General features: G+C 38.6%; 2 protein-coding genes and 1 long non-coding RNA gene across 5 annotated transcripts in view; 2 read left to right on the top strand and 1 right to left on the bottom strand.

Annotated features, from left to right (window-relative positions):
* Positions 1-1,535, bottom strand: part of JMJD1C (jumonji domain containing 1C) — a 315,132-nt gene extending 313,597 nt beyond the window's left edge. The window contains exon 1 of the mRNA XM_082425493.1: positions 1,407-1,535. The gene's annotated coding sequence lies outside the window, so the exon portion shown is untranslated. The remainder of the gene's footprint in view (positions 1-1,406) is intronic.
* The window catches only part of REEP3 (receptor accessory protein 3), a 97,635-nt gene continuing 71,021 nt past the window's right edge, over positions 1,009-27,622 (top strand). The window contains exon 1 of one of the 3 annotated variants that reach the window (XM_082425638.1): positions 1,009-1,246. In XM_082425638.1, the coding sequence (XP_082281764.1) occupies positions 1,215-1,246 (32 nt within the window). In that variant the 5' untranslated portion in view covers positions 1,009-1,214. The remainder of the gene's footprint in view (positions 1,247-27,622) is intronic. The other 2 variants (XM_082425636.1, XM_082425637.1) reach the window with 2 other exon arrangements.
* Positions 1,660-27,622, top strand: LOC309643166. The gene is made up of 2 exons (XR_014253600.1): positions 1,660-4,804; positions 17,110-27,622. It is a non-coding gene; the product is annotated as an uncharacterized lncRNA (long non-coding RNA).

Genomic DNA, 27,622 nt, shown 5'->3' with positions numbered 1-27,622 from the left:
AAATTACAGTATGGTCACAAAATAAGCTGTTATATTTCCTGGGGCTTTCAACTTTCAATTAAAGGCTTGAAGTGCCCATTTCATCCTTTATTCTTCGTACCATCTGAACACTAGAATTATCTTTTATTATCGTCTTAACAGAAAAAAAAAAAAAGATGAGAATTAAACTTTAAGATCACTTTCTCGACTTGGTACTGCCACCAAAAAAAATTAGAGTTTAAATTCTGTCTCCTGAAATTATGATAACTGAAAGAGCTGTAAGGTGTAAGCAGTAATCCAACCTCCCCAAAAATAGACAGCTGTAAATAGCATGACAGGTCAGGAATCCTAGGCCCAACTTTTACTTTGAATATCTAGCAGGTCAGAGGTGTGTTTGTAAAACAGGCTTTGCAGATGTTGTGATGGAAAGTTGCCTTAAGAGGCCCAGAACAGTGGTATCTATACACCCACTACTGCAAACTTGAAATCCAACGCTTTCCTCCTTCTGCCCCTCCCTGCACTGCACCAGTCACCAGAAGACTCCTGGTACACACAGGCCTGTGCAAAGATCCTCCCGACGTTTGCCTTAAAATGCGGTACTTTGAGGACGTCCAGGGCCTCAGTGAACAGTGAGAACACCGGATGTGGCTAAACACATCTCAAAATCTCTCCTCTCCAGAATCTAGGGCCTAGTCTAGAGGGTTCTATCGGACACAGAGTTCCTGCTACTATTTTGCTTTTCACACAGGCACTGACAACCCCTATCCACACGTCCCCTTCCTCAGCCTCCGCCTCCCCCCCCCCACGCCCCCCCCCACGCCAGGTGGACTGCCCAGGGACAGAAAAAGCAGGAAGAGGGAAGTGAGAGCCCAGATATCCGCGCCACAACGCCATCCGGCGCGGGCCGGGGTACCGCCAGCCCAGCCCCCGGAGCCCAGCAACCCAGACCTGGCCTCGGCCAACGCGCCGCCGCCGCCGCCGCCGCCTATCAGCGGAGCGCAGGGGCGGGGCTGGCTGGCTCGGCGGCGGCTCCGCCGGCGGGCGGGGACGGGCGGGGGACCGACCGCAGCGCAGCTCGGGCCGCCGCGCGCAGACACGGGGCCCAGCTCCCGAGGGCGCCAGCGCGGCCCCGGGGAGCGCGAGGAGCCGGCGAGCGCGCGGCCTGCCGTTGGCGGCCTGGTCCGCCACGCTCGGCGCCCACCCGCCCCCGAGGTGGGGTCCAAGCCCCCGGGAAGATGGTGTCCTGGATCATCTCCAGAGCCGTGGTGTAAGTGCCGCTCACGGCGCCCCCGAACCCCCCACGCGAGGCCCGGGGGAAGGGTGGGGGGGCTAGGAGCCAGGAGGAGAAGGCAAGGCCGGGGCCTGGGCGGGGTGGGCTGGCCTGGCCTCGGGCCTGCCCGGGGTCTGGGAGCCCTCGGCCTCCTCACCCTAGTCCACGTCGCTGCGGGGCTCCCTGCGTCGGCCGAGGGCCCGGCGGCTGCGGCGCGGCCGGGCTGCGTGCGGCTCGTCTGCCCTGCTCCCCGGCGCTGGGTGGGCAGGCGCGCAGGGCAGGCGGCGCGCGCTCCCCACTCCCGCTCCCCGCGCTGCGCGGCACCGCCCTGCGGGCCCGGGAGCGGCGCGCCTGGCGGCGGCGCCCTGCGCAAGCTCCTCAGAAACTGAGCGCGGGAGGCTCCGCGATCCTCCTGAGGATGCAGTGGCAGCGCCGAGCCTTTGTATCGTGCGTTGCGGGTCTCCCAGGGCGGCTGATCACGTGTGGTAGGAGGAGAGATTTGTCTAAAAATCGAGACCGCTCCCAGCTCAGATCCCTGGGAAGGGTCTCAGGTGACCCGAGGTTTACAGCTTATCGAGAAAGGAGCTCATTATTGAATGGTGACACTCGCCTGTTCGTCCAGATCCCAGAATTTGGCGCTATCTTAGTGGAAATATTTGCAAAGGGATTGAGAGGCTGCAGGTGCCTGTTGCCTTTTTTCAAATTATCGGTTCATTGTGTTTTTACCAACAAGTGCTACAGGTCCGTAAGAAAAAAATTAGTTGAGTTGTTGTGTTTACTCTGTAAAGGTATTTGTTGGGCTACAATTTAATTTCCTCCCATCCTCCCTGACTTAACCCCCTCCTCGAAAACAAAAGTCACGAAGTAAACAATGACGTAGTTACAGCCAGGGGCCCGTGGATTCATTAATCATGATCTCTGTAGGAGTAGTATTATCTCTGTACCTTTATGAAATGTTTTTATGAGGTGGTAGGCTTCTCTGATTAGCTTTATAATGTGGGAAAAGTAACATTACCAGATTTTTAATTTATTTCTCAATGGGGAAAAAGAACTAATTTTTCTGGGCTTCTGGTTTTTTTGGTTTTTTTGGAGAGTGAATTAATCGCCTAGTAGCCCCGTTTAACCTGATTTACAGTAGTATTCAAAATGTGTCATTTGATTGTCTTAATCAGTTTTTTCTTCCTCGGTATAGTTTTTAGCTTTAAAGCTTCAGAGTGTCCCGTGTTCATCTGTACAAAACTAAAACTCAAGAAATGAAAGCATAGCAAAGATATCTTAAGATTTTTCTATTTTTTAGCCTTTTGGGGCCTTCTTTGAGTCTACAGTTTCATCACACAGACATACCGTTCCCGACCTAGAAGATGTCTATCAATTGTTGTGTCAGCACCTAGGAAAGAAATCAAGTATCCCATTAAGACTTTTTTTTTTTTTTTTTTTTAATTCTCTGGGTTCCTTTAACCAGTTCTTTAACTGACAGAAAATTGTGAAGCACTTTTAGTTTTCATTACTCAAAATCAGAGTTTTGTTTTTGATCATTAACTATGAGTATGAGTGTCTTTTCTAGGTGCTATCTAGAACACAAAGGTTATTAACACATAACTGATCTTAATGGAACTGCCAGTTGGAATACACTGATACCTTCAGTACAGGTCAAGTCTTCTAAGAGTTACACCCAGAGCAATAGAGTTTAGACAAGGAAGGGAATATATCTGGTTGGAGAATCAGAAAAAGCAAGGGAGATTACATTTGAGATGGGCCTTAAAGGACAGACCGAAATTCGACAGCCAGAGATGAAAAAGGAGAGGATTCCAGATAAAGGGATCACTGTGAGCCAAAGAACAGAGGAGGGAAAGCCCAGATTAGTTACCTAGGGCTGAAGAGACTGAGGAGAGAGAAAGCTGGAAAGGTAGGCTGGGGCCTGTTTTCAAGGAATTTCATGAAGAATTGATAGCTATTATTAGGCAGCAATGGCCTTGCTTTAGAAGATTCTCTCCCTGTGTGAGATGGTTGTGAATGGAGAGACTCTGAAGATGGGGAGACCACTTAAGGGGTTCCCTAACTGGAGAGAGAGTATTAAAGCCCGCAATGCTAGAACCTACAGAATTGAAAGTGTGAGGCAAAAGAAAGGGAGCAAAATAATGAGGGAAAAAAGGTCATGGGAATGTATTTATCAAGTGTCTGGAAATGTATTTCATGAGCCCTTGAACAATTAGCATATTAAAAAAGCGCACTTGTCAGGGAATATAAGCATCATTATATTTTGCCCCTACTCTCTAAGCACTGAATGTTTTCTACTCCCGTGATCACACATAACAGCACAAAGGATCAACCCCCAGGGTTTACACAAACTTGGAAACCTTTTTCACACCAGCAGATAGATTTGCTACATTCTTTCTAATCTACTGGAACAGCCAGCTAGTCCTGAGCCTGAAGAAAGATCAGACAGTTGTCTCAACATGAACGTCTGGTGGCACGTGCAAGGAACATAAGGACCCTCTTTAACCAGAGCTCCCTGTGTGCATGAGCACTTTCTCCCCAAGCCCTGGCAGACCATTTCTGGGAAGAGCAGTGACTTGGTTATCAGACCTGGATTCCAGTTAATAGTTGCATGGTCCTGGGCAACATACTAAACCTGAGCTTCATTGTTCTTGTCTTAAAATGGTTATAATATTTACCTCCTTAAAACTGTTGTGAAGATTAAATTAGTTTAACTAAAACACACCAAATGTGGTGCCTGGCATTTGTTGTGCACTTAATACGTAACATGTACATAGATTTTTTTTTTAACGAGGGAGAGGAGTAAGATGGTATAGCAAGAAGTATCACTGGACTATGATTCTCATTATTGTTATCATTGGGAACCTGGAACTTAGAACTAGCTTTGGTTGTATTAACCAGCTGAATGACCTTGAGTCAACCTGTCACTGATAGTAGACCTCCGTTTCTTACTCTGTAGAGGTAGAGGGATCTGGTAATCTCAAATCTTTTTAAGATTTTTTTGACATGGGCAATTTTTAAAGTTTTTATTGAATTTGTTACAATATTGCTTATGTTTTATGTTTTGGTTTTTTGGCTGCGATCGAACCCGCATCCCTGCATCGGAAGGCCAAGTCTTAACCACTGGACTGCCAGTGAAGACCCTCCAAACTCTTTTGTACAGCTGTAGCATTCTGTGATGCTATGAGAGGATTTTCATTTTTTTTCCAGTCTGTTTAAAATCAACTTACCTTAATTTTACAGGCAAAATGGAAAGGTTAGTTAGCAATTATTAAGGGATAGTAATCTGAGACTACCAAATGATATTATATGTGATACAATATGTGATACCCATAACCTTACCTTTTAAAACATGATTCTTAGAGGTTGAGGGAAACCCCATTTTTCTACCTTTTCTTAATTTGTGTATACAACATAGATCGTGGTGAAGATCAGGACTAAAGACTGATTGCCTGAATTCAAATATCAGCTCTGCCATTTAGTATTGGCTGTAGCCTACCCCATAAGATTAAATGTGCTCGCATACAATAATGTCCATTCTCCATCATCAGGTAGATGGTAAGTATTCAGTAACTGTTAGTAGTTGTTACTAGAACAAGGAAGCACGTATTTCGCTATAGTCCCAGCATACTGAATGTTTAATCTATTTTCAGTTTACATTTTTCTTTCTGTCTCTTTGTGTAGGTGACATACTTGTAATTAAGAGTATAGTAAAAAATTTTTTAAAAATTAATTTATTTATTTTTGGCTGTGTTGGGTCTTCGTTTCTCTGCGAGGGCTTTCTCTAGTTGCAGCGAGCGGGGGCCACTCTTCATGGCGGTGCGCGGGCCTCTCACTGTCGCGGCCTCTCTTGTTGCGGAGCACAGGCTCCAGACGCGCAGGCTCAGTAGTTGTGGCTCATGGGCCCTGTTGCTCCGCGGCATGTGGGATCTTCCCAGACCAGGGCTCGAACCCGTGTCCCCTGCATCGGCAGGCAGATTCTCAACCACTGCGCCACCAGGGAAGCCCATAGTAAAATATTTTTTACACTGCTGTTGTTATATGGTAAGCATCTTCTACGTTGCTCTGAAATCTTATATCTTCTGTTTGATTAGGCCAGTATTCATAATTTTCATAGCCATTCTTCCATTTTTTAATTTTCCTTTTAGATCATTTCTAATATCATTATCATAGTTAATGCTACAATGTAATTTTAGTGCTGCAATGGACATCATTTATATATACTTTTTAGTATTTCCTTAGGATAAATATCGAAGAGGAGTATTTCTGAGTCAAAGGCTATAAATATTTTTATGACCATTGATACCAATTTCCAAATTGCTGTCCAGGAGGATATTAGTATTTTTCACTGCCACCAACAATGTATGAGTACTGTCTTTATGACAGTGTAGCCAGACTAGGAGGCTTTAATTTTTTTTATACTTTCCTAATGAATATAACAGATCTCACTGGTTTTTTTGCATTTTGTTTCTTATTTGCAAGGCTTAATATTTGTTCTAATATTTACTAATTATATCACATGTTGTGCAAATAATCTTTATGCACTTTACCCATTTATCTCTTGGTTAGCTGATAATTTACTTGTTTGTCTGAGCTCCTTACATAATAAAGAAATTAGCCTTAAATCCTATCTGATGCAAGTATGTTTCTCAATCTAACCGTCCTTCTCTTTAGATATTTTACTTTTACTTATATAGAGAGTTTATAGTTTAAATGCAGTTCACAGTTCAGCTTGTTCATTTTTTACTTTGTGATTTCTTTTTCACTTCTAAATATGAAGTATTTACTCCAGATATTTGATTAGCACTACTTTGTCATATAGAATTAGATAAATTTGGAGAATTCCTTTTAAATTCCATAAATCTGCATTTCCCTTTTTACATCTTAAACACATTTTAATTTTCCTTTTACCATAATTTTATTATCTGGCAGTACTAGTAAAACCTCAGTCTTCTTTCTTTAATTGATCCTCTTCCATTATATTTAATGGGTATCTTTAGAGTCTAAATTAACATACCTAAAAAACCATACTCCAGCAGTTTTCCCCTTTCTTTCCAACTTCGTCTGTTTTCCCTCTCTGCTAGATCTTTCTTGTCAGCATGCAAACATGCTATTGTTGCTCCCATCTTAAAAAAAAAAAAACCTCTTTCAGCCTACTATACTTTTCATCTCATTTACCCATTTCTCTCCCTCTCTTTAAAGCAAAAATCTCCTCAAAAGATAGTCTATATACACTTTCTCCACTTCCTCTCCTTTGGGTCACTCGCGAACCCCTACCGTTTAGGCTTTGCCACCAACCACTCCACTAAAATTACCCTTCCGTAGGTCAGCAGTGGCCTCCACATGGCCAAACTGGTCCTCATCTGACTTATCAGCAGCTTTTGATACAATTGCTCATTCTCTCCTTGTAGTACTTTCTTCACTTGGTTTCCCAGAAACCTTGCTTTTTTTGTTTTCTTCATAACTCATTGGCCACTCCCTGCCCAGTCTCCCTTGCCACACTCCTCCACATGCCCTGAATTACTAAAATTGACGTGTCCAGGGGCTTAGTTCTCAAACCTTTTTTCTCGTCTAGCTACACGCCTATGAGGACTCTTGCTAATTTATATCTGCAACCCAGACCTCTGCTGAACTCATGATCATATACATTTTTAAATGCTTACTTAACTCTACTTGGAAACATCTAGAAGTCATCTTGAACTTAAGATATCCAAAACTGAACTCCTGAATTTCCTTTTTGATCTGACTGTGGCAGCCTGCCCCAGCTCAATTAATGACAACTCAGTCCTTCAGTAGTTCAAGCCAAAAACCTTGGCATCATCCTTGATTCTTCTTTTTCTCTTGTTCCCTGCCTTGAATACTACAGTAAATCTTGTTGACTCTACCTTCAAAATATACCCAGCATCCACCCAGTTCTCACCACCTTTACTTACATTACCTTAGTCCAAGCCAGCATCATCTCTGAAATGTATTGTTACAAAAGCAACCTGTTTCTACCCTTCGTGTATGTGTTGGTTAAGATTATGACAGGATTAATGAAAAAGATCTTGAGTAATTTTTAAATCCTTGGGAACTTGGAGTGCAGTCACAATTTACTAGTGATATTTTTCTTCCTTCATATGTGCTTTAAATATTTTTAAATGGTTGTAAAATCTCAATGATGGCTAAAATTGTTTCTTTCAATTAGGTTAAGGTAGATTTTAACTTTATTTACCAGTTTTGATGAGCTCCATTATGTAAATGTTCATGAGTTGTGTCTAAGAATAGGATACTTACTGCTATTAGACCATGGGAAATAAGGAAAATAGGAGCAATGAATTTTTCAAGGAAATTGGACAAGTTAAAAATCTTAAACATGTAATTTGTTGTGAATGTCCTGAAAGAGGTCATTTTTGCTTCATTAAGACAGAAAACACATCCTAAACTATTGGGTCTTGTTTTCATTGCATAGGCCAAAACTTCCAACAAGATTCCTTTATTAACCTTCATTTCAAAAACAATTTGCTTTTGTCCATTTTTTGTCACTGCTGCTATATTAGCTATTTCTTTTTGCACTAGATTTTTTAACCCTTTTAGGGTAGAGATTTTTATATTCTCTTCTTTCAGTATAGATTTAAATGTTTAAATAGTACATTACAATAATAATAGCATAAGTGGGTAACTTAAATGTCTTAAATAAATATGATATTACTGTTGTAGTCATCATATGGAAAAAGATTACTGCTGAGTCTCTGTTAGCAGAACATGAGCTTATTTCTATATCATTGGTTATGCATTTGCCCTAAACTACCCCTTTCATAGCATTTTTTGAAGTTAAATGAAAGGTTAAAGATAAAAATTATTGTTATAAGTGTCTTTATTTTTACAAAACTATCCGTTAAGGGTTTAAGCGTATTTACCTCTATTACTGAAGTAAACTGACCAGCTTCAGTCATGTTGGAATTACAGAGACCACTATGACTAAAAATCTGGTGAGATGGCGTACTCACTAAGATACTGTGGACAGAGACAACAGTAGCAGTTGGAATGAAATTATTTAACCATGGCTAAAGATTATTTGAAGAGCAGACTAGCTAATGTTAGAATATTATACAGCTATTCATATCGATATTCAAAGTGTTTTTTATTTCCTTTGAAGATCCTTTAAATATGTCAGGGTTTCTTAACCTAGCATTATCGACATTTTGGACTGGATAATTCCTTCTTATGGGGGCTGTCCTGTGCCTTGTACATGGTTTAGCAGCATCCCCGGCCTCTCTTCACAAGATGCCAGTAGCACCCGCACAGGTTTAAGAGCCAAAAGTGTCTCCAAGTGTTGCCAGGCTCTCTTGGTGTGGTCCTCTACCAGATACAGTCTGCTCAGCATCCCCATCTGAAAATGGCTTTGTTGTTTACTCTTTGCTGCTTCCATGGGAGAAATTATAGGCCATAATAATATATGGAAATTCATAAACATCTTAGGATCTCGCTTAAGAATTTTCTGTATAAAATACTGTTGCTGATCAATCTGTCATAATTTTTTATTACTTATTTCAGAATTAATTTCTATTTCAGTATTTACAGAGAATTTCCCCACACTGATGAAAATCGCTGTTACAGTACACTTTGAAAATAATTTTTATAATCACATATTCTGCCTATCACTCTTACAGTCCTTCTTTTCTAAATTTACGAATGAAACGTGGTTTACAAGTTACAGTTTTCCTGGTCCTAGATTAGGATTTGAATACAGAGCCAAAGGTTACAAGTATGTTGCTTTCTTTACTATTAACAGTGTCATCAACTCTGCAAAAGCAGAGCTACCAAAGAAAAATTGTGAAAACGAAAGTCATAGGAAAAATCTGTACATAATAGACTTGTACTGGCCAGAAATTCAGAGTATAATTTCAGAATGTATTCAAATATATCATTGCTGAGAGCATTAATATTTTCAATAATGATATGTACATTTTAGGAAGGAATTATTCTCACCCATAAATAAAACCAAGCAGTTTGGCTGTGGAAAATTTCCTTAACCTTTTGTCATGTCACATTTCTGAGTAATGTATTAGTTTTCTAGGGTTGCTACAACAAAGTACCACCAACTGGATAGCTTAAACAAAAGAAAAGTATTGTGTCAACAGGGTTCTTCCGTCTGCAGTCTGTGAGGGAGAACCTGTTGCATGTCTCTCTCCTAGTCTGGTGTTTTTTTGGCCTTCTTTGCATTCCTTGGCTTGTAAATCATCACCCTGATCTCTGCTTTCATCTTCACCTGGCATTCTCCCTTTGTGCCTGTCTCTGTGTCCAAATTTCCCATTTTTATAAGGATACAAGTCATACTGATTAGAGCTCACCCTAATTACCTCACTTTAACTAGATTACCTCTGTAAAGACCCAATCTCCAAATAAGGTCACCATATCTTTTTTAGGGGAACACAACAATCTCTTTTATATATCTTGAGGAAAACTAGTATATGGCAAGGAATAATTTGAGGGATTGGATTAGAAAAGTAGGGAAAAAAACTAACAAAACAGCTGTCTTAATATAATTTGAGTTGTCACATGGGAGAAGGAATACTGATTTTTCTATCTTAACTGTGAAATGCAAGGCTAGAGCAATAGGTAGATGTCATAGGAAAGACAATTTTATTCAGTGTTAGGGAAAACTTTCTAACACCTGGAGTTGTTCAACATTGAGACTGACAGTCCCATGTGTGCAGTGTGCTCTCCGTCACTGGAGGCATGAAAGGGAGAGTAGAAAGCTAGTTAAAGATCTTGATTATATTACTTGTATGCTTCCTATGGAGAATCGTAGATGAAGTACTCTGAAGCATTTTGTGTTTAATAAAACTACTTAGATATTTACATGAATACATTAACCTTGTATTACAACAATATCAAGAATAATTAATAAACAGCATTGTTTGGCATTAAAAAAACAGCGTGATTATGTACAGCACTGAATAAATTATATGCTAAAGCTTCTACTAATGTGACACTCTTTCATTGTCAAAGTGTGATAAATCTTAATGGCTCCCAAAATTTGGGATGCGCTTTCACCAAAACTGTGAAGTGGATATACTGACTTTGTTCTATGAAGACACCATCACACTGATACCAAAACCAAAAATACCACCGAAAAAGAAAATTACAGGCCAATATCATTGATGAATATAGATTCAGAAATCCTCAAGAAAATATTAGCAAACTGAATCCGATAACACATAAAAAAGAATACATACCATGACCAAGTGGGATTCATCCCAAGTTCACAAGGATGGTTCAACATACGCAAATCAATCAATGTAATGTACCACATTAACAAAAGAAAAGTCAAAAACCACATGATCATCTCAATAGATGCAGAAAAAGCACTTGACAAAATTCAGCATCCATTCATGATAAAAACTCTTACCAAAGTGGGTATAAGAGAGAACATATCTCAACATAATAAAAGCCATTTATGACAAACCCACAGCCAGTATAATTAATACTCAATGGTGGGCTTCCCCGGTGGTGCGGTGGTTGAGAATCCACCTGCCAATGCAGGGGACACGGGTTCGATCCCTGGTCCGGGAAGATCCCACATGCCGCGGAGCAACTAAGCTCGTGTGCCACAACTACTGAGCCTGTGCTCTAGAGCCCGTGAGCCACAACTACTGAGCCCGTGTGCCGCAACTACTGAAGCCCGCGCGCCTAGAGCCCGTGCTCCACAACGAGAGAAGCCACTGCAATGAGAAGCCCGCGCACTGCGACGAAGAGTAGCCCCCGCTCGCCTCAACTAGAGAAAGCCCGCACGCAGCAACGAAGACCCAACACAGCCAAAAATAAATAAATAAATAAAATTAATTTATTAAAACAAAAAATACTCAATGGTGAGAAGCCGAAAGCCTTCCCACTAAAATATGGAACAAGATAAGGATGCCCACTCTCGCCACTTCTATTCAACATAGTGTTGGAAGTCCTAGCCACAGCAGTCAGACTAGTAAAGCAAATAAAAGGGATTTCCCTGGTGGTCCGGTGGTTAGGGCTCCATGCTGCCAATGCAGGGGGCCCAGGTTCCATCCCTGGTCAGGGAACTAGATCCTGCGTGCCGCAACTAAGACCCGGTGCAGCCAAATAAATAATTTTTTTTTTTTAATTGGAAGGGAAGAGGTAAAATTGTCACTATATGCAGATGACATGATACTATATATATAAAACTCTAAGGACTCCACACAAAAACTACTAAATCTAATAAATGAATTCAGCAAAGTAGTAGGATACAAGATTAACATTCAGAAATCAGTTGCGTTTTGTTTTACTAACAATGAAATGTCAGAAAGGGAATGTAAAAAAACAGTACCTTTTAAAATCGCACCAAAAAAAAAAAAATACCTAGGAATAAAACCTGACCAAGGAGGTGAAAGATTTACACGCTGAGAACTATAAAACATTAAAAATGGATCAACTGATTATTTTTCTTTAACATTTGAGAGTCCGTCAAGAACAACGAGCAGTAGATATCCATGAGTGCTGACTTAAAGAATATGGGAATAGAAGAGAACAAACTTAGTGATATTTGCCTGATGGGTGTCATTACGGCCATGATTAGTTCTTCACTGCTTTGTGCCTGTGTTTTCTATGGGAACACTGACCAATGTCACTATTGCTGAACAAACTTCCCAGTTGTTCATTTGATGTTTGTTTATTTGCATTATATTTTTTAATCATTCATTTTTATCAACCTTAGTTTCTATTTCTGATTTTCTGAAATATGGGGCCTTTCACTTTTCACTTTGTAAACCTAGGCTAATTTTGCCAATATAAATGATAATGGTTTTAAGGTATTTAATGGATCATGAATGTATAGGACAAAGTGTTCTCTAAAGATATGCCTCTCGGTCCATATAAAAGAGACTTGCTAGTATATAAATCTTAAACAATCTAAAAATATTAAAGTGTTAAATAAAACTATATGAGAAACGTGGCCTGAAAGCTTTGTGTAAAGATATTGTGAAAGGATATCTGGTCTTCTCCTTGCGAAGTAAAAGTTTCAAATATGCAAGTTAGAAATAAACTTTCCCCCCCCCACAAAGTTTATGCATTGTTATTATGATTAAATATTTTTTAGGAACTTCTAAACGCTACATCTTGTTTTGTTTTATATGGTAAATAAATGTGATGCAAATACTACTTTATTTCAATCGGTCTTTTCTAAGTTTAAGAAATAAACTAACTGTACTGTCCATGGGTAGGGGATTAAGAGATACAAACTATGTATAAAATAAGTAAACTGCAAGGATATATTGTACAACAGAGAATATAGCCAATATTTTATAATTGTGAATGTGGGTATAACCTTTGAAAACCGTAAATCACTGTGTTGTACACCTGAATCTTACATAATATTATCCATCAACTTTACCTCAAAAATAAATAAATAAATTTTTTAAAAGAAATTAAATGTACTGTCTTCCAGTAACTCTGTACCCAATTACCTTAAATGTTTGCTGGTGACAAATTCTTGTAGTGCTTTAACTAAAATAACTCACCTAAAAGTAAGATGAGTTCAACATAGCTGGTAAACCATTTTAAGAGTAATAGTTATAATAAAAAGAGACCTTGATTACCTTGAATGACTGAGAAGTATAAAGGAAATGCTGAAAATCATATAACCTGTAAGCTAAAAATGGCACTGCCTATCTAAATATGTGATGAGAGGAGGAACTGCACGAGGAAGGAAAGCGTTCAGTTTCTTCCTTTGAAGAATTCAGTTTTGGTCCCCCACTTCAAAGTATGTCATCACTGGCTCTTTTCCTCTCTTTTATGCTTTCCTCACCTTTTTGTCTAGTTTTACTCTTTTTCTTTTCACTCTCAGTAAAGGTGAGGAGAGAATGGAATGGTCTCTGTCATGTGCAGAGATACAGTAATTTAAAAGGGTATAAATATAATCTATAGTCTCCACACCAACAGAGAAAAAAAGAGGCTAAAGGGATATAAAAGACCAAAATAAAGGGGACAAGGTGTGGGAGACATATGGACCAAAAAAGATAGTAGAAATGGGTTCAAAAATATCAATAGAGACAATAAATGTAAATAGATTACATTTTTCTGTTAAAAGACAGACTGTAACACTGGGAAAAAAACCTATAAAGTTATAAAATGTGATTGAAAGATAAAAGATCTATATAAATGGATAGCTCATATTAATGGATCAATATTAGTTGATGATTATCAGTTCTTCCCAAATAGATCTATGAATTCTCTGGAATTCCAACAGGATTTTTTTGTTTTTGTTTCATGAAACTTGATAGACTATAGTTCATAGGAAAGAACAAAAGCTCAGGAATCAATAAGATAGCAGCAAAGAACAGGGAAGGAAAACTTCTCCTGTTATATATCAAGATTAATTATAATGTTGTAGTGATTGAGACAGTGTAGTACTGTATTGGTGCAGTGTTTGACAATAGACTTAAGGAAACACAATCAAGAATCCAGAAACTAAATGAGGCATATAAGGAAATCTGATATGGCAGAAGTAGTATTCAAAATCAGTGGGCAGGGATGGATAATTAAATAGTGTTGTGACAACTTGGTTATCTCTCAGAAAAAAGAATGAGACTACAGCCTTACTTCACAGCAAACTCAAAAATAAATTATCAGTGGATTACCTGCCCAAATGTGAAAACTGTAACATTTATAATATAACAGTATAGGTACTGCTGTTATCCCCACTTTGCCAATGAGAAGTGCAAGGGTTAAAGATATGAAATAACTTGCCCAAGGTGGTAACATACTAAGTGGCAGAGCTAAGTGGCAGAGCTAAGTGGCAGGTTGGTTCTAGAACCAGACCTTAACCAATGTGCTATACCACCTCCCTGTGTTATAATTTACACCTGTTATTTTATTAATTTTAAATCAGCATTTTTGGGATAGAATTTACATATAATAATTTCAGTGAGTTTTGTCAAATAGTACACTCAGGTATCACCACCCCTATCGAGTTTCATTTTACATTCTCAGCAATGGTAATTGATTTTCACTACATTGGCAATAAATTTGTCTGCCAATCTATGTTAAAAAGAAATATCTAATTATATTAAATATCCTTTTCAGGATATAGAATTTTTAAAACTCCATTTAGAAACTCATACTGCTATTTTCTCAATTCCTCAGTAGCTCGAGGGCAGGGAAGGAAGGTATGATGGAATAAGCCAGTACTAGAATTGTGGCCCAATGAGGGCAAAAATTGCACAGTTTCGTAACATATGTAACTAACAAAGTATGATAGAAGGTGTAAGAATTCTTTAAAATCAATAAGAAAATACTCAGTCTGAAAGAAGAATGTACAAATGAACCAGTGGCAACTAGACATGGAAAAAGATGCACAAAACTCATTAGTTTTCAGGAAAATGTAAATTAAGACCACATTGAAATTCCATTTCACACCTTCTAGCTTGCAAAAATTAAGAAGTCTGAAAATACCAAGTGTTGGCAAGGATGGGTAGAACAACAGGATCCTTTTTTGCAGTGCCAGTCAGAGTAAGATGCTGTAGCTGCTTTGGAAAACAATTTGGCCCTAACTCATAGTGTTAATCATTCACGTAACCTATAACCCAGCAATTCCACAACTAGGTAGAATTTGGCACGTGCACCAGGAGACATTTGCAAGGATATTTATAGGAAAGTCTTAAAGCAAAAATCTACCAAGAATACTAATTTACATGGACAAGAGAATGGGTGAATAAATGCTGGTCTGTTTACATAATGGAATATTACACAGCAGTAAAACTGAATGAGATACCACTTACAAGCATCAGTATGGATGACTATTAGGAAAATTAAAGTGTGTTTTTTGAAAAAAAAAAACAAAACAGCCTGATATGATTGCATTTAGTGTGATACCATTTTAAAGGCTCCAGCATAGGCAAAACTAAACAATACATAATTTAGAGATATATACATATATGGAACATATTTTTCAAAAAAGAAGAGAGAATAATAAACACGAATTTTAGGATGGGGTTAACTCAGAGAGTACCCTGACAGAGGAAGGGGTGCTGGGACAATGGCGTTGGTGGTGTTCTACTTTGAAGTTGGATGACTGATTCACTTCTTTATGCTCCCCGACTTAGAAGTGTACGTCAGATGTTTTCTTTATAGCAACTATTACATTTTAAAAATGCTTAAGGGAATTCCCTGGTGGTCCAGTGGTTAGGACTTTGCAATTTCACTGCCGAGGGCACGGGTTCAATCCCTGGTCAGGGCAAGATGTGTGGCACAGCCAAAAAAAAAAAAAAAAAATGCTTAACATATAGTGAGTCAGGACCAAGGTATCTACAGTAACTGAAGGGACAAGCTTAAGACAACACAGAGCAGATACCATCAGAAAGCAGATATCGCCCCTGTCCCAGCCCATATGCTTCTTGCTGGTGTAGAGGCCAGTTTAAGTGCTAAGCCAGGCCCCAGATGGAGGGAGGGAAGGAACTGCACCTGTCATGAAGAATATGTGAACAGAAGGCCAGAACCTCTGTGAAACCGCCAGGCAGGCTGTTTCTAGTCCCTTTTTTTTTTTTTCCCCTCAAAGCTGGTATGAGTCCAGTGAAGATGTCAAGTTTCTTATTTATCCAAAGGATTTTCAAGGTTCTAGAAGTAAGTACATAGATGGCCACTTAAGAGCTTTCTCTTTTTTTCCCACTTACTTTAAGATAACTGTATTTTCCTTGTCTGTCCATTTGGTATATGGGATATTGCTATAAAAAGTAATTCAGTGTCTAAAAACCGGTATAAATCAATGTGCCTTCACATAGCTACTTCCAGATTAAGACAGACCTAAGAGATAGTGTTGATGTTGAAATGTAGAATAATTTTCTTAACAACCACTGCTTTGTGTTTTTTTTTTTTTTTTTTTTAAAGAAATTCACGGTCTTTTATTTATTTATTTATGACTGTGTTGAGTCTTCGTTTCTGTGCGAGGGCCTTCTCTAGCTGCGGCAAGTGGGGACCACTCTTCATCGCAGTGCGCGGGCCTCTCACCATCGCGGCCTCTCTTGTTGCGGAGCACAGGCTCCAGACACGCAGACTCAGCAATTGTGGCTCACGGGCCCAGCCGCTCCGCGGCACGTGGGATCCTCCCAGACCAGGGCTCGAACCCGTGTCCCCCGCATTGGCAGGCAGACTCCCAACCACTGCGCCACCAGGGAAGCCCTGCTTTGTGTTCTTAATGATGGTGCTTGTCCATTTTGATCGTTTACAAAAAAATGTCGCTGTCAAAAAATGTTACATTGCTTGAAATTCCCCTACTACCTACACAAGAATAATTTAGCTTTTAGGTTATGTGTTTGAGAGCAATTCCCCACTATTACAAAGGAGATGACATTAGTTCTAGAATCTGGGGTGGGTTTGAACCTATCAATGGAAGAGAACACCTAATATTAACGTTTTATACTAATGTGTAGCTCTGATTCCTTATGCACCCTGAGCATCACTTATAGAAGGGAAGGGAAACGGAAAATATTAAATTTAGTTGTGTGTTTTCTGTGTGGTCAGTGTTGCTGTGGGGGTGATCTGGCCGAGACATCTGTCACCCACTGATGGCCAGGATTTATTTGGCCTGCTAGGTTGTCCCCTTGCTCCCTGGTCATTCCACGTGCTGTGCTCACTTGGTCATTACAGGAGGACATTCAAAGCCTCGCAGCACCTCAGGAACATGATTATGAGACATGAGCTAGTAGATATGCAGATTATGTCTGTGGAGATTTCTAGCTTGAGAATGCAAAGTAAGTAAGTTTACTATATTTAACTTTAAAAGTTATCCATATTCCTGTACTACCCCAGCAGTCACACAGAAACATCAATCAGATTGCCAGCTAGTCTAACACTTTTTTTTTTAAAACGTGAAGAATGTTAGCCTATTTGATTGAGGAATCTTGGAGGATTTCGTAAGAATGGTTTAAGAAGAGGAAATTAGAAAATGAATCATCAGTCAGCTTCTACAAGAGAAAGAGTACTGCCCAAAGCCCAAGCATATACTAGTGGGATAAAGGAAGTGGGTTATTATGGAACATTTCTTACTAAAGATGACTGGAAAACAAGAAGGTCCGACTGTATAGAACAGGAAACTATATTCAGTATCCTGTGATAAACCATAATGGAAGAGAATATGAAAAAGAATTATATATGTGTATATTGAATCACTTTGCTGTACAGTAGAAATCAACACAACATTGTATATCAACTAAACTTCAATAAAATAATTTTTTTAAAGAGATGTTTGGAAACTCATCAGATAAAATGGAACTTCTAATATAAACAAGAAAAAAAAAGGTTTAGAAGCTGAGATAAACAACAAAAAAATTTTTAAAAACAAAAGCATCTTAGCCTACAAATGGGCTCTGAAATCAGTGACCATTTATTCCTTTTACCCCTAGCCAGATTCTTGTTTCATTATTGTTTTGTCAGAGTCTAACGTTTTGCTAGCATTTAATCCCTCAAACTAATCATAAAACTTGTCAATAAAGGGACAAAATTTCCTAACATTCACCCTTTAAAAAGGAGTTTTGTATGATGGGGTACTTTAAAATTACAGTTTTGAACCAAAAAAGCAGTTCTATAGCTTTACAGATCTTGAAAACTGATGCCATCATTTAATTTGAGAAATATGATTGATAGTGATAACTTTCACCTCTTAAAAATCTAAATAAAATTATTTTCAATATAACTGAACACACGATAAATTGAGTATCTATTTTCATAGAGATGATTTAGATTCTTCATTTAAAATAAGAGCTTACCAAACCCTATACTATGTTTAAAAGCTTTTAAAACACCTTTCCCGGAGCCCATTCCCAAAGATTCTAACTTAATGGATCTGGGCTGGGGCTGGACATCCTTATTTTTTAAAGGTACCTGAGTGATTGCAATGTGCAACCAGGTTTGAAAACCATTACAGCAGAGGTTATGAGATAGAAAACCTGGTGGTGATTTTTTTGAGAAATAGTGTCAGGAAACTGTCACAGAATTGAGCTGCTAAATATTGTTACCATTTTAAAACAAGGAAACAAAAATTGTACAATATCCTTAGTTTGGTTTTCAGTGATTTGATGATTTTTAAGGCAGTTTGAGTACCTAGAAAATGTCCGAAGCTAAGCAATAAGCAACATTAGTGGCCTATAAAGAAGTAATCTTTCTAGACAAACTTGGTCTTTTCAGATTGAATTACAGAAGTATTAGAGGAAAAGAATGTAGTGGAAGGAATATTTGGATTTTATTACAGCATTCTCTATTGTGCTTCATGAAATTCACTTGGAAATGCATTTCATATTTCCAGCTAGTATGTGAACAAAGTCTAGCAAAGAGCAAAATATCACATTTGTCATGTTGGCCGAGTAGCACATTTGCAGCAGTACACATCTATGCTGCCTTAAAAAGATCATTTGTAAAATTTGTCAGTATGAGGCTTTATGTTTATTTTTAAACATAGACTCATCAAAATCATTCCATGCCTTTTAAAAGTTTCCACAGCGTTAATATCGTATATGAGAATGTGTTATATGTCTTGGTTAAAAAAAATAGGTAATGAGAATCTGGTGGGGGTGGGGAGGTGGGAGGAAGCATCAGGGCAGATTTAATTTTTCATAGCAGAAAGACAGGTGCTATTTAGGGTTGAAACGCTAGCCTTTCATAATCCTTAAAGGATTAGTGTAGACCCTGATATTTGTAACATTTAAGATTTTATTTATTCCTTCAGTTTTACTTATTGTCTGTTAAATTTAAGCAAAATGTAATTTAGAATTTTTATTTTAAATCCCATATATTTTAAGATTCCACTTGTATATACTTTTTCTGTCACTCTTCTTTCTCTACTAATAGTACAGAAAGATGTTTGGATTATCAGACGTTATCACTGATTATTTCTGGTCAGTAGAACTGGGGGTGAGTCTTAGATGTCTACTTTGTTCTTTTTGGTAATGTTTCTATAATAAATATAAATCATTTCTACTAAAAATTCATTTCTTTTTTAATTGAAATAACGTTGATTTATAACATTTTCTGTTTCATGTGTACAACATTATATTTCTACTTCTGTCTACACTACAGCATGCTCACCACCAAAAATTTAGTTTCCATTAGTCACCGTACAGTTGATGCCCTTTACACATTTCGCCCTCCCCTCCCTTCCCCTCTGGTAACCACTACACTGTGCTCCATATCTACATGTCTGTTTTTTATTTCATTTGTTCATTTATTTTGGTTTTTTGTTTTTCATATTGGACATGAGTGAAATCATACGGTATTTGTCATATTTCACTTAGCATAATAATGCCTTCAAGGTCCATCCATGTTGTCACATATGGCAAGATTTGATCTTTTTTTTATGGCTCATGAACATTTATTCTGTATCTTGGCTATTGTAAATAATGCTGTCCACCAACTCGTGGACCTTAAGTAAGGTCACTTTAACAGTTTGACCCCCGAGTCTAATAGATTACTAACCCTAACTCATCTAACTTAGGTTAAGACCTCAGCTCCTCACTTCCATCTCTCCGGGCACATTCAAGGGTACAGGATGCTACACATACAGGCAGAGTCACCACCTGCAGCCCTGCAGTCCTCTTGCTGTGACTGTTCCTTGTGCCGTTGATGCCGCCTTCCTCTGTGCTTTTTTATGCCCACCAGTGTCCCCCCCAGACATGCATCAGGCAGTACTGATTTGCCTCTGACTTCCAAGTCTGTGCTCACTGCCACTAAGGCCACCTGGAGTTCCTTACTGCTTTCAGTTATCTGTTGCTGCATAACAAACCACCCCCAAAACTTAGTGGCTTTAAAAAAAAAAAAACAACCATTTTATTATATCTCTCAATTCTGTTCTACATGAAAAAGAACATCAGCTTTCCTTAATCTTTCTAATGTTACGATCATATAGCAAGCTTCTTTTGTTTGGAATAATTTTTAAAGCTGTTTCATGCATTAGAAGGTTTTTGGTGCATTGCAGTTTTTTTTTCCAGTACTAGTAGACCTAAAGTCTTAAATGTAATGATGGAAAAACAAATTTGCAGGTGTCATCTTTAAGTATTTAACTGACAATTTTTTCCTTGTATGCAAATCCTACCTTTTTTTTTCCTCTCTCTCTTTTTCTCATAAACTGACTCAAGTTCTAGGATGATTTGGTTAAGTTGCCTTTATTTGGTCAATAAGAAAGTAAAACTTACTCTAAGTTAAAAGGAGAATAGGTCATTTGTCAGTTTTTAGGTGATCATTATTCCTACTAGCAAAAGTAGCTAACTTTCAGCTTACTGAAAAGCTTGTCTTGATTGTTAAAGAATAAATCTCCCAGGAAACAATCTTACTTATCAGGTTTAAACATTTGGGTGAAGAAGAGAATATATTTTCTAGAAGTGACTTTTTCTGAGTGACAAATATGGGCACACAATTTGTTATGATACTATTTCTAGCAAACAATATTTGGAGGAGTTTCATTTTGTGAGTCTTGTTTCTCTGTAACTGATATGTGTGTATGTGTTTTTAAAACATGCTGAAATTTCTCCAACTTTTCTTTTGTGTCTCTTCCCTGAGGAAAGCTCTATGGTATTTAAAGTATAGTTCAGTGTGTTGCTCTGGAAACTAAAAAAATACGGAAAAAACATAAAAGGTAAATCTTTGGCCACCAACCAATAAGAAAAACATTCCATGAAAAGAAAATAATTTAATGAAGCAAATACATTTTAAGTAAGTTCAGAGCAGATGCTCTCCACAAAATTGGAATGAGTCAGACATGAGGAAAACAACCACAAATCCAAATTAATATAACATTGGGAAATATGGTCATTTTTGTATGTATGTTGACATTGAGACTTCTGCTACTGAAGGAACTTAGACTTCTGTTACTGCTTTTTTGACTTTATGATTTAATAAATTATGATTAAAAGATACCTTTGTGCATCAAATGGAGAATTTTAAATTGCTGATACATATGTTTAACTAAGTGATGATTACATTTAACCCACTGAAAGAAAATGCTACGGCTGTCATAATTTTCTAATCCTAAATGGCCACTGCAGTTTTTTAAGGCCATGAAAGAAAATTATAGAACCGTTAGGTTGAATATTTAGTACTTTATCAATTTCAATTTCTTTAGTACTTTGTCACTTTTTCATTTTCTGGCCTCAGCTTAGGCTATATTCATATATTAGATTGTGCCTATAAATGATTCAGTCCTGCCTTGCTATGTACACTAAAGGAGTTTATTTTTTATTTTGTTCTTTCTGTAAATATATATTGAGCACCTACTATGTTTCAGAGAGTGTTCTAGACCTTGGGGAGGCGTAGCTAAACTTGGTACAGTTTTTGTCCTAACTGAACAGCCAACATACAGACAGCAGATGGAAAGTCAGTGAACATAATATTGTTGGACAGTCGTAGTAGCTAATATTTATGGACTGTGTACCATGTGCCTAGCATTGTTATATGGCTTAACTCATTTAATGCTCACAACAAGGTCATCCCTATTACCTTTGCATTACAGAAAAGCACACAGGCGCAGGAAGGTTAATGACTTGCCCAATGTCACACTGCTAGTAGTGTCACATCAAGTATGTTTAAGATGCTGTGAGAACAGAGGTGAGGGGTTCCTCACCTACAGAGGAGGCAAGGAAATCTAAGAGAAAAATGGCCTTTCAACTCCCTCTTTGAAGTTATCCTCCTTGAGAAGAGGCCTCAGTCAGAGAGGAAAAATATGCCACCACACGGAAACAAAATAACTTGACTCTCTTAGGAAGAAGCAAGGAGTTCAATATCACTGGAGCAGAGATGCAAAAGCATAGACTAGAGAGGTCAGAAGAGTTAGATCAATTAGGTCTTGCACAGCCTGATGAGTCGTTTCCTTATTGAGAAAGCAAGGAGAAACAGCTGAAAGGTTTTAAGTACAGTTTACCCTTGAACAGCATGGGTTTGAGTTGCGTGGGTCCACTTACAAATGGATTTTTTTCAACAGTAAATAGTACAGCACTATGTGATGCAGGGTTGGTTGAATCCGGGGATATGGAAACAGCCAGTATGGAGGAACCGGGTATACGGTGGGCGACCAAGTTATAGGAGGGACTTTTGATCGCACAGAGAGTCCACACCCCAACCCCTCCCTGCATTGTTCAAGGATCAACGATATGACTAGGGGGCCCGAGGACAGTGAGGAGGACAGATAGTCCCCATGAAAAATAAGAAGGGTCAGAATTAAGGCTGAGGTAAGTGTCAGGGCTGTGGGGACAGACATGTCGGCATGAGAGAGGTCTGGGGGGGATTTTGACGAAACTTGGTGACTGGATGTGAGGAGAAGGAAGAAATCTCATACTATCAGAGTAAATTTCAAAAGTAACAATTGGTGAAACTGCTATAAGGGAAACAATACCTTTTTCTGGCGGGGGGCAGGCGGTGCCCTGCGAGGCTTGCAGGATCCTAGTTCCCCGACCGCGCCCCCCAGCAGCGAAAGCGGGCGCCTAACCGCCGGACCCAGGGAATTCCACTCTACCTTCTTAAGATTCGGAGGAAACTTCCCAGTTCTTCTTGCACATGTATGCACCGGGGTTTAGTTAAATGCCACTAAAGCAAAGACCGTTTGATTTACCTAGTCCTTTCTCCACACGTTAAAAATTACAAATTAGAAAGAAAAGAACTATGAGATGGATGGCCCGCAGAAGAGGCCGGCGTCTGCCACTCTGTGGCTGTTATCATGTGAGATTAATGATAAGGGCTGTCTTATATTTAACGAACACAAGGAAGACAGAGTTGGCCATGTGAAAATAACAAAACTTTGCATTTTAAATTGATCAGTTATTATGGGTCATACTTATTGTGTTCCTGTTAAAAGGTAAAGCATTTTGTTTAGAGTGTTCATCTAGTCTCAGGGGTGACTTGCAGTTTTAAATATGGTGGTCAGGGAAGGCCTCAGGGAGAAGTTGACATTTGAGCAAAGACTCGAAGGAGGTGAAGGCATTAGCCACGCAGAGACTGGGGAAGAGCTTCCCAGGAAGGGAGTTGACCAAGTACAAGCCCTAAGGCGGGGCCCTTCCCCACACCGGGAGGTCAGGATGGCTGGGGCAGAGCAATAGTGTGGCCAGCTGTGTAAGCCATTGTTAACAGCATTGGAATTTACTCTTGAATGAGATGAGTTTTGACCAGAGGAGCAACATTATCAGATTTGATTTTATTGTATCTTTTATTTGTTTGTTTGTTTGTTTATTTTTGACTGCATTGGGTCTTTGTTGCTGCGTGTGGGCTTTCTCTAGTTGCAGTGAGCGGGGGCTACTCTTGGTTGCGGTGCGCAAGCTTCTCATTGCCGTGGCTTCTCTTGTTGCGGAGCAGGGGCCCTAGGCGCGCGGGCTTCAGTAGTTGCAGCTCGCGGACTCAGTAGTTGTGGCTCACAGGCTCTAGAACACAGTCTCAGTAGTTGTGGCGCACGGGCTTAAATGGTCTGCGGCATGTGGGATCTTCCCAGACCAGGGCTCGAACCCGTGTCCCCTACGTTGGCAGGTGGATTCTTAACCACTGCGCCACCGGGAAGACCCAGATTTTATTTTAAAAGATCTCTCTACCATGGAGAATCAACTAAAGGGGCAAGGATGGAAGCTTATTAAAATAGTCGGCTATTTTAATAAACCAGTGAGAGATGGGTGGTGACTTGGACCAGATTGGTAATAGTCATCAGATTCTGGATTTATTTTAATGATTGTTAAATGCAGAGGATTGTTTGACAGATTGTGGATATCCAAAGTGATGAAACTGGACGAGTTTACCTAGGGAGTAAGTATATCTAGAGAAAAGAAGAAGGTCAACAAGTTATTTCTAAAATGTATATGAAAATGCAAAGGACTAAGAATAGCCAAGACAATCTTCAAACAGAAGAGCAAAGAATAGAAGAACCAAGTGAGATGACACATTTGATCAGATATTAATAGTAGGATGAGTTAATCAGCTAAAGATTTATTATAAAGGTACAGCAATTAAGACAATGTGCTATTGGAGAAAGGACAAATAGGCCGGTGAACAAGCTTAGGGTCTAGAAAGAGTCCCATACATCTATTATGGATACTTGTTTTATGACAAAAGGTAGTACTGCAGAGCAGTGAGGAAGGTTGTTATGTACTATAGTGGTTCCATGTCAACTGGATATCCATATATCCATACAATCATGGCCCCCAACTCGGCCCCTAACTCGAAAATATCAATTCCAGTCTGATTACAGATAAAAAGTTAATGCAGGTTTCTAGAAGGTAATATAGAAAAATATCTTTATGACTTTGAAATAAGGAAAACCAATCTTAAACAGGGCACAAAAAGCATTAGTCATAAAGGAGATGTCTAATAATGATAAATTGAAACAGACTAAAATACTTCTCTTCATCAAAAGACATCATTAAGAGAGTGAAAAAAGGCAGAGTGGGAGAAAACATTTATAACATATGTAAGTGAAAATTGGCTTATATTCAGAATGGACAAAGAAAAATGGACAAGGGACCTTATACCAAAGAGAGGGAGGGAGACACATGCAAATAGCCAAGAAACCTAGGAAAAGGTGCTTTCACTTCTCTTTCTGGAGTGGTGGCAACATTATGTGATGCTGAACCACATTTCTGTCCCCTTTGTTTATCTTTGTGAAAAGAACTAGAGCTTCCTGGATCTTTATTTGTACTAGTTGTGCACTTTAAATCTTTAGGATTGAATAGGAATTGAGATTATTTAAATTTAATCTAAAATTTGAATGGCTATATGTTTAAGAAAAATATAAACAAATTCCTGAACATGAGATTACTGCTTTGAGAAAAGCTCTCCTACCATAAGCATAAGTAATATTAGGCACACTCATGCATAACCTCTTTATTAAGAAATAGATGATTCTGCCTTGCTGCTAAAACTTGTGGGTAAAGGACTTCCCTGGTGGCGCAGGGGTTGAGAATCTGCCTGCCAGTGCAGGGGACACGGGTTCGAGCCCTGGTCCGGGAAGATCCCACATGCCACAGAGCAACTAAGCCCGTGAGCCACAACTGTTGAAGCCCGCATGCCCTAGAGCCTGTGCTCTGCAGCAAGAGAAGCCACTGCAATGAGAAGCCTGTGCACCGCAACGAAGAGTAGCCCTTGCTCGCCGCAACTAGAGAAAGCCCGCACACAGCAATGAAAACCTGATGCAGCCAAAAATAAATAAATTAATTAATAATAATTTAAAAAAAACTTGTGGGTATAGAGGGTGCAGTCAGAAAAATGCCAGCAGGGATACTAACATATCTTGAAAGAAATATGATTACTGGGGAAGAAAATGCATACAAAATGCTTATTTTCTATTAATGTTTCAAATTTTATTATTATTATTTTTAAAGATGTAACCTAAAGGTAGAAACTATCCTGAGTGGCATTTATTGGTTGTCATAAGAGGAAGGTTCTCATCAGATGGCACTGGGATCCAAGGTAACCAGCATGTGTTTAGCAGGGACTGGAAGTGATAAGGATAGAAAAGCATCTGTGTTTAGAATGCTCCAATGAGCAATCAGCACTCTCCTGAGATGACCCTTTCCTGTTGCTAGGCACTCATTTCTGTTTCTAGAGTGGGTGGCAACATTATGTAATGCTGAACCACATTTCCAGCCTCTTTATATATCTTTGGGGGAAGAATTAGAGCTTCCTAGTGTTTTATTTTATACTATTAAATTTTTAGGATTGAATAGAAATTGACATTGTTCAAATTTGGCCTGAAACTTGAATGGCTCTACACTTCAAGGAAAAAAAAAATCTATTTCTGAACTTAAGATTACAATTTTAAGAAAAGCTCTTTTACCATAAACATCAAATAATGTTAGGAATTCTCATGTATAAGCAGTAGTTTAGGTGACTGATTTACATAATTCACATCAGATATAGGCAACTCCCATATCTCAACTTATGTCATCTGGCCCCAGAAGTGCCTCATAAGAGACTGATTTCCTTTCTTCTTATAGACTGTTCTGATTGTCCTTTTTAGAACAAAGCCTCTGAAAATTTAAAGAGCAATTTAGAGTGTCATTTTCAGTGGTCTGGTGGACAAAAATGTAACTGTGATGGGCCCTCCCATTGAGAACATGAAAAATGCTAGATAAAATATTTATTTAATAACATTTTAAAATATACCATTGATGAAAGCTATTTAGACCATGCGTATTCTTATAAATAAAATGAAAATAAAATACTGGTTGACAACATGATCAATCAAAAACTTTATAACCATTCAAGATTATGTAAAGAAAATACTACCATTATATGTAATGGCTGGGGATTGGAAATGTTCGAAGGTGATCTCCTCTAAGAATCAAAATAAATGCCTTCTAGGTTATTTTTTTTAAATATACCACTGAACTGACTAGGAAGTACAGTTTGCTCAGAGGCCAAAAGCCTAGCAAGGTAAAGCGAGCACTAAAGTTAGCTTTCACTTACAGGCATTTCCTGAAACCTAATGACCTTAAGTTTTTGGTTTTCCTGTTTTCATGGGGCATGATGAGACAGGAAACAACACCAAGGGTCTATCCAATATAGGCAGTCTAGTAGCATAAAGCTACAAACCAGAGAACCAAAGAACTAGGTCTCATTCATTCTGTAGAAGGAAAAACAGAGAAAGAGAGAAATGGAACAGGTAGGACAAATACAAAGTACAGAATAAGATGTTACATTTAAACCTAAATGTATCAGAATAGCAATAAACATAAATGGACTGACAATTCTAGTTAAAGACAGATTTTAGACAGCATAACAAAACAAATCTAGTTACATATTTTCAAGAGGATGTATTTAAGCAAAAACGTACTGAACTACAAGAAGAAATGGATGAATCCACAGTTATGGTAGGAATTTAGCATAAAATATTTTCAATATTTTTGTCTTTAGTTCCTACTGTTTATCTTTTACTCTTTTCACTAGGAGTATGGTAGCTAATCCAGTTGTTAGATGTTCCAGTTTTCTACATAATTGCAGTCTTTTATATAAATGAAACTTAACCTTTTGAGAAACAAAGAATTTAATGAAAATACTTCTAAAATGGGTTTCATTCTTTCCTACCTTCTTTGTAGAATTATTTCACTGCTTTTTATTGAACAATGTTAACATACAGAAAATTTAAAAGAGTATAATGAACACTATTTACCCTTCACCTAGAAGCACCTGTTGTTAACAATTTGTCACAGTTGATTTCTCTCTCTCTCTCTCTGTATACACATACGCACATACTGCAATAACAACAGCTTTTTTTTACCCTTGACTTTCCTGAACCTTTTGAAAGTAAGTTGCTTCAACAAATGGTACTAAACAATTAGATGTCCTTGTGCAAAAAAAAAAAAAAAAATGAAGCTAAACAAAGACTACATCTTTCACCAAAATGACCTTAAAATGGGTCAAAGACCAAAA

The sequence above is a fragment of the Balaenoptera physalus genome (genome assembly GCF_965194825.1).
Source record: "Balaenoptera physalus genome assembly, chromosome: 14".
NCBI classification, from domain to species: Eukaryota; Metazoa; Chordata; class Mammalia; order Artiodactyla; family Balaenopteridae; genus Balaenoptera; species Balaenoptera physalus.
Note: the sequence above shows the minus strand (reverse complement) of the source record. Positions and strands in the feature narration are given on the sequence as shown.